Source organism: Nylanderia fulva, unplaced genomic scaffold, assembly GCF_048542155.1.
Source record: "Nylanderia fulva isolate GAGA-0341 unplaced genomic scaffold, ASM4854215v1 Scaffold3, whole genome shotgun sequence".
Lineage (NCBI taxonomy): Eukaryota > Metazoa > Arthropoda > Insecta > Hymenoptera > Formicidae > Nylanderia > Nylanderia fulva.
The window spans coordinates 6,689,800-6,697,355 of NW_028190368.1; the positions used below are offsets into that span (position 1 = coordinate 6,689,800).

General features: G+C 28.0%; 3 protein-coding genes across 6 annotated transcripts; 1 reads left to right on the plus strand and 2 right to left on the minus strand.

The window, feature by feature from the left end:
• Positions 1-162: 162 nt before the first annotated feature.
• LOC114933510 (mitochondrial enolase superfamily member 1-like) lies at positions 163-2,615 on the minus strand. Of its 2 annotated transcripts, none has more exons than XM_029306132.2 (6): positions 2,444-2,615; positions 2,091-2,193; positions 1,896-2,011; positions 1,667-1,821; positions 632-1,212; positions 163-542 (listed from the first exon to the last, which is right to left on the minus strand). In XM_029306132.2, exons 1-6 carry the CDS (start codon positions 2,525-2,527, stop codon positions 238-240), a joined length of 1,344 nt encoding a protein of 447 aa, XP_029161965.1. In that variant the 5' UTR covers positions 2,528-2,615; the 3' UTR covers positions 163-237. The 2 variants fall into 2 exon arrangements, with proteins under 2 accessions (XP_029161965.1, XP_085340395.1); XM_085484269.1 differs by lacking the exon at positions 2,444-2,615 and adding an exon at positions 2,317-2,417.
• Positions 2,616-3,162: 547 nt separating this feature from the next.
• On the plus strand, positions 3,163-7,493 carry LOC114933486 (adenosine 5'-monophosphoramidase HINT3). 3 transcript variants are annotated; one of them, XR_014925040.1, is made up of 5 exons: positions 3,163-3,372; positions 3,610-3,727; positions 4,000-4,193; positions 4,274-4,408; positions 6,421-7,039. XR_014925040.1 is itself a non-coding variant. In XM_085484214.1 (4 exons), the coding sequence occupies exons 1-4, from the start codon at positions 3,301-3,303 to the stop codon at positions 7,432-7,434; spliced, it is 390 nt and encodes a 129-aa protein (XP_085340340.1). In that variant the 5' UTR covers positions 3,163-3,300; the 3' UTR covers positions 7,435-7,493. The 3 variants fall into 3 exon arrangements, 2 of the variants coding, with proteins under 2 accessions (XP_085340340.1, XP_029161937.1); XM_085484214.1 differs by lacking the exons at positions 4,274-4,408; positions 6,421-7,039 and adding an exon at positions 7,429-7,493; XM_029306104.2 differs by having other exon boundaries at positions 4,274-7,039.
• Positions 4,009-6,689, minus strand: LOC114933484 (mitochondrial enolase superfamily member 1-like). The gene is made up of 6 exons (XM_029306102.2): positions 6,477-6,689; positions 6,184-6,286; positions 5,990-6,105; positions 5,749-5,903; positions 5,090-5,670; positions 4,009-4,990 (listed from the first exon to the last, which is right to left on the minus strand). Exons 1-6 carry the CDS (start codon positions 6,558-6,560, stop codon positions 4,722-4,724), a joined length of 1,308 nt encoding a protein of 435 aa, XP_029161935.1. The 5' UTR covers positions 6,561-6,689; the 3' UTR covers positions 4,009-4,721.
• Positions 7,494-7,556: the final 63 nt, after the last annotated feature.

Sequence of the window (7,556 nt, forward strand, 5' to 3'; positions counted from 1 at the left end):
GAAGTAAAAATATATAAGTTTATCACTAAATTATATTTATTTTAAGTAAAAAATGAAATATCTCATGCAATTTTATTTTTGTATATTATATATATAAATGCAGTTTATAATTTATTTAATTAAGCAAAATAATACTCATTTCAAGAACAGATACAACATAAATTTAAAAAAAATTTTAATTTTTAATGTAAAAGTTACATATTCTATATTATTTCCCTTTTAAAGCCAAATCCAATTTTAATTATCTTCATTTTCATTCTTGAAATGTTTTGTAATAAATAAGTATTTCCATCGTGTACCATCTGGATAAGACCATCTTACAATAAATTTGTCTTTAAGCTTAGTTGAAAAACCAGAATCTTTAGGCGGCATATAACAAGCGTTTTGAATGTGTACAGGATTTTTGAAATATCCATGATTACGATTCACAAATTCTATCATACGATTTTCAGTGGTCTGGTTCAAGCAAACAAAATCCCACATTTGAAGATGTTGAATCATCTCGCCTAAACCCACTCCATTGGCGTATCCCCAGATAGATACTATATATAAGTAAAAAAATTTATTTTATATATATATTTAAAAATTATAAAATTTTACTGTTAATATTATTATTAATTATTATACTTGCCATTCTTTTTCTTTGCCATGAAATATACAGCTAAGGCTTCATTAACTCCGCCAAGCCTCGCCACGTTAAGTTGCCAAAAGGTAAATGCCTTAAGTTTATGGAATCCTTTATATATAACACGATTTGCGCACATTTTGCCGATAGAACATGGAAAAAGTTCCTTATCAAATTTCATGAAAGTAACTCCCACAAAATCGTCCGGGGCCATTACATCTTCTATACAAAATAGTTTAAAGTGTTTGAAATGTTGTATATTATCAGCCACTTCGAGCACATCCCAAGCTTGACTCGCATCCAGAATTAATCGTTTATTTTTCCAGCCTGCTACATCGCGAACGGCTCTACACCTTTTCACGCTATTTTTTATCTTATTATCCACATTTACTTTGAATGTGTTGAAATTAAGCTTCACAAATTTTTTGGCAAGACCTCTCGTCTTCTGATAGGAGTAACCCACCCATCCAATATCAGATGTAGATGCGGGATAGCCGCATTTTCTTAACAATTCCTCCTGTAATTTTTTCTTTGACTCGTTCTCCTTCAGCATTTGTATCGCTTCTTCCTCACTCAATATATTTTTACTGCATAGAAAAATATACAGGATGTCTGACATAAAGTATCACACCGAAAATATATACAAGTAGATCTCGTTATTTGAGGACGATTTTTTCTCATCAAAAATATCGAGGGCCATCATTTTTTTGTATGTTCCCAATTTTTGCCATCATGTATCTTTATAACTAAATCTTAAATTAAAATTTTATCAAAGTAAATTCTACTTAAAATTAATTGAAGAATGTGGTTTTGTTAATATTTTATTTGCACAAGGATTATAGTTTGTGAAAAATCCTTTCGAAAATTATTACAATGATGTTTCAATATTTTTGCTGAGGAAAAATATTGTTTCCAATTAACAAAATCTACTTGTATATTTTCGTTGTGACACTTTATATCAAACACCCTCTGTATATTATAAACTTTTTCTATCGAGATACATAAATGTCTATATTTTGATTAATTAAAATTTTGGCTTACATATATCTAAAATCGACAGTGGAGACGAGCTGTTCAGGTGTCATATCTACAAGAAGCTTCCAGACAGGTTTGTTTTCGATACGTGCCCATAAATCCCATAATGCGTTTACAATAGCCGCTGTAGCTAGATGTATTACACCACATTCCGGTCCAATCTGAAAGATATCCGAATTATTTGCTCAAAATCATCGTATTTCAATTATTACGTATTTAACGTCATTCATTATACCCATCTAAATTCCGCGTCGCTCGTTAATTTTCTCCAAACAGACGCAAAGTTAGAATAAATCTCTATCGTTGTCTGATTTTTTATAAGTTCGAACAATAGCTTACACGTTTGCAATACTATAAAAAATAATAATAATAAAGAAAAAATTTACTTATTTTTTTATCATTAATCATTAATATATAAGTATATACATACTCAATTCATTTCCTCTTCCCATAGAACATGTAATGCCATATCCTTCATATTCTTTGTCAGTTTTGATCGTTACGTACACGCAAGAATGATCAACCTTGGTATACTAATGTTATAAACAAAATTAATAGTCAATTCAAATATATTATTGTTAACAATATTTTCTAAATAAAGATTTAATATTTTCACAAATTAAAAAGTTTATACTATTAAGAAAATTAAAAAATACCTTTAAAAGCATATAAATATTGTATACTTATATATATACTTAGCGTATATATTTTTTTAATATATACTGTACAGTAACAAAAGTGTGTCATTATATTAATTACTTATAATTATTTAATAATGTATACCATTGCATCACTTCCATCGCCCTTTAATGACGTTGGAAATCTTATATCTTGAACGTCGAAATCGATGATTTTTGCATCTATCATTTTCCTAAATTATGGACTTGTTAATTTTATAAAGTTGATAAAAAGTGACTGATGAGCAAATGTCCTCAGTGTTATCTTAAAACTGTATAAATATAGATATATAAAAATGTCACATATATTTTATATTTTATATATTTAATATTTATAAATAGATAAGAGCGTTAAAGGACAAAGATGAGTTAAGGGCAAGATAATGTATTATATAAGCAGGTAATATATATGAGATCTATTTTATATCCCTATATAAGCGCATGATATTATTTAATATTTAAGCAATATTCTAGGCATATTTTTAGAATATTTAATATTCTAAGAATATTAAATAATATCATGTGCTTATAGGGATACGTATCTTTATTGCCCGAGTAGTGTCAAAATTTGACTGACAATAATATAACGCGCTTTTATTGACTCTGCGAAATTATTCGAATTGAATTCGACCAATTTGCTATCGATTTGATGACGAATCGACATCAATTCGGCCATCATTTCTCGCTGGGTTAAAAATATATAATGCAAAGAAGTGTGCATTAGGGGAATATATTAAACTATTAGACAAAAATGAGGTTTTAACTCGGGCCTAAATTAATAGGAATGTTACAGCTAGGAAACTACATTACCGACCATAGACATATATATATATATATATACCCTGTAATTCGCTTAGTCACCTGTGTGGACATGTAGAAGTGGGGAAAAGTTTTAGTAATTTACACTTGTTTTCCCAAAGTGAACAATATTACATGCATCATTAATTATTTAGCACAATTTCGATGGCCGAGGAGGCTAATTGTATTTTCTGTAAAATTATTAGGAATGAAGAACCAGGTGAAAAGATTTACGAGGTATGTACAAATGGCTAACCTAAAATCTTTAATGTATATTTTTGACAGCGAGATAAAAAGAGCTCTTGAAATGTCAAATAAAACAGATTTAAATTTGATTTGATGGTCATAGATATTCTTGTTTCGTAAAAATAAAAATATGAACGCTTCTACATTTTCTATATATTTTACATGATACATCTCTTTATGTCACTTCATTTGGTTATAACATTTCTCTGTGATTTTTTATTGCTATAGGATGATGACGTGATATGTATTAAAGACATCAATCCAGCATCAACACATCATTATTTAATATTACCAAAAAAGCATATACGCAGTGCAAAAACACTTACACCTGAAGACTCTGAGATTTGTAAGTATTATATATAGATTACATAATATACATATCTTTTAATATTTAATTTATAGTAAAACATTTATATTTGTTATCACGATAATAATTAACATATCACTTATTAATTTTTTCTAATGGTTATTTTTAAGTGGATTCTAATAGATATTTAAAAAATTACATTTTTTTCTATCTTGTTTCTTTATAAAAATTGTATATATTGTAAGGCAATTTGAAAATTGATTGTTAGATGAAATGATTATAAAATTATTTTAATTATATTGGAATTTCAGTTGATAAGATTGTTGCTACAGTAGACATTATTTCGGAAAAGTTGGATCTTAATCCTGCGTCTACACGAACAGGATTTCATTGGCCACCGTTTAATACAGTTCATCATTTACATCTACATGTTATTTCTCCAATAGAGAAAATGCATTTTATGAGAAAAATGATGTTTAAACCCAATTCTTATTGGTTTGTGAGCGTAAGTATGAAAATTTATCACACATATACATATGTACACAAGTATTATAAACAAATTGCTATTATCACTTTATTTTACAGACTGACTATATAAAATCTTACTTAGAAAATTGTAAATTATAAATATGGAATATAATTATCTGTCATTTTTCTTCGTGGCAGCAATATGAAAATTTCGCACAATTACACAATTGGAGCATTTCTCTCCAATTGCAGGTATAAAAATTATTATTTTAAAATCTGTTATGAATTTATTGTTGATTTGTTAAAATAATATTTTATTCTTATATAAGTATATTTTATATGATGGATAATAATGTTTACAGTTTTATTTTTATATAAAGTTACTTTATAGATATGTTTTACATTTTATTCGAATTACAAGATGTATATAGACATACAGAACATTTTTACCAAAATATTAAAAACTAATTTATATGAATTTATTATTAGTATTACTATAATTTATATGAATTCTTTATAAATTTATTTATCCAAAAATCTCGTCAGATTTATTTCGTTAGAATTTTTATTCTTTGGATTTCCAATATGTACCTTCTGGATAAGCATATTCTAAGATACACTTGTTCTTGAGCTTAGTTGAATATCCAGGATTCAAAGGTGGCATATAATGAGCGTTTTTAATATGGGTAGGATTTTCAAAATGTTCGTGTTGTTGATCTACATATTCGATCATACGATTTTCAGAGGTTTGACTTAAGCAAATATAATCCCACATTTGAAGATGTTGCACCATTTCACACAAGCCTACTCCACCAGCGTGTGGGCATACTGGTACTATAAATAAAATAGATTTTCCATTATATTTTTGTATTTCTAAATCAAAATTAATAATACTAAATTTTTAAGAAAATTAAGTATTGATTACAGACTTACTGTTCAATTTTTTTGCCATAAAATATACGGCCAAAATTTCATTAATTCCACCGATTCTTGCCGAATCGATTTGACAAAAATTAATTCCAAATATCAGAAATTGTTTAAATAGGACGCGGTTCGCGCACATTTCACCGCTAGCAACTCCAATGTTATATTTCATTAATTCATCTTTTATTCGACTGTGTCCAAAGCTATCGTCGGGAGATGTTGGTTCTTCTATCCACAAGGGTTTATACTTCGCCAGCTTTGCCATCCATTCTATCGCTTCATCCACTTCCCAGACTTGATTTGCGTCCAGCATCAATTTATTTTCGTAGCCGATCACTCTACGTATCACTTCGCATCTTCTAATGTCATCGTCCAAATTTTGACCCACTTTTGCTTTGAACGCCGTAAAACCGCGATCCAAGTACAATTTACAGAGTTCTTCGACCTTTTCATCACTGTAGCCCAGCCATCCGATCTGAGTTGTGTACGCGGGAAATCCGTGTTTTTTCAGCTTTAATTCTTGAGTATTTTTAGATATGTAATTATTCCGAAGCATTTCTATCGCCTGTTCTTCGGTCACTACATCTTTACTGCTTGGAAAGATATATATATTCAAAATTTTATCGAATTATAAATGTAATTTTATGTAGAAAATTTTATTTGCTCACATATATCTGAAATCCACAGTAGAAACGAGTTCTTTAGGTGTCATATCTACTAGAAGCTTCCAGACTGGTTTATTTTCCATACGTGCCCATAAATCCCACAATGCATTTATAATAGCAGCTGTAGCTAGATGTATCACGCCCTTCTCTGGTCCAATCTATAAAATATTATACTCCAAATTATATTCTGACAGTAATATTTCAATTAATATAGGTACATTCATCACTTTTCATTATACATTACCCATCTCAATTGTGGATCAGATGTTAACTCTCTCCAAAATTTCGCAAAGTTGGTATAAATCTCTCTTGTTGTACGATTTTTCACAATTTTAAACAAGGATTTACATGCTAGTACAACTATATAAAAATTTTCATTAATTAATAAAAAATAAAGAAATATAATCTATAATAAGATATCTTCATCAATATAAGTACCAATTTCAGTTCCTCTTCCTAGAGTAAATGTGAGGCCATATCCTTCGTATTCTTTGTCTGTTTTGATCGTTACATATGCACAGGAGTAATCAGGATCAGTATGCTGATAAATAAAAATTAATAAGATTACAAATAAAAAAATTTATATAAATGGAGTAATTAATATATATTGAGTTAAACATAATATAAATTTATTAAGTAGATTAGTATATAATTATTGTACTAATATATTTCTAGCTTTTCCAGCATAGCACAGACGTATTGTCATAAAAATTATCTAATAATATACCTACCATTGCGTCGCTTCCATCTTGTTGCAAGGATGTTGGAAATCTTATATCCTGCACATCGATATCGATAATTTTTGCGTCTATCATTTTTTTGAATTACGGTAACACACTAAATATGTTTAAGCCGAACACAATATAATCAGGATACTAAGTGTACAGCAATTAAAACGTTATTGCGAGCGTAATGTCAAGATATGTCATAAACATCACGTATATATCTTATCTAGAATTGTTACATAAATATTTGTATCGTAGATACGTCGTGTCACGCGATTTATATTTAACGCAAATACAATATCTAAAGATGAGTAAATAATTATTTAATTGAAAAATCTATTGATATATTATTGTATTGCGGATATATTATATAGATAATTATTATCACATCAAAAGAGGCTGTCGCTCTGCTCTTTTATGTGTCGGCATTTCAAAATTTTCACTATTGTATTTCGATTTTACTTGGCGTTTGCTGTAAATTTTATTTATAACGTTATTCTGATGAAATCTAACAATTTTAATCCACAATTTTAATCGAAAGAAACAAATAAATAAATGCAAATCTGAAACTGTTCCTTTCCTTTATGCGAAAATTATCGTAAAGTGATTTTTATATAATCGTTTTCTTTCAAATAATGAAATGTTATTATATTTTGTTTTGCAATGTCAATAACTATATAACGTGTACTTATAAATCTTATCAATTTAAATATTTGTTTATATGTTCTAATGCATTTACAGTATTTGTTTTTATAAAAGTATTTTTTATATTTCATTTTTTATGCCTCTTACTTTTATATTTAGTTTATTATACAACTTACTTAATACTAAATTGAATTATACTAAAATTTTATAAAGTACTAAATATATTAAAAAATATACAAAATAGATTATTTTATTTAAAAAAATAATTTATTATAGATAAATACATATAATAATTTGATGATTTTACCGACAGTGTTGAAAGAAGCAGATGGCGGTATAAAGAAAAAGCATTTTATGGGAGGGAGAGAGTGAAGAATTTCACGTCGCAATATTTGCACGCACGTGTGAATGTACAATTCATACCGGTACCTTACAAATAAA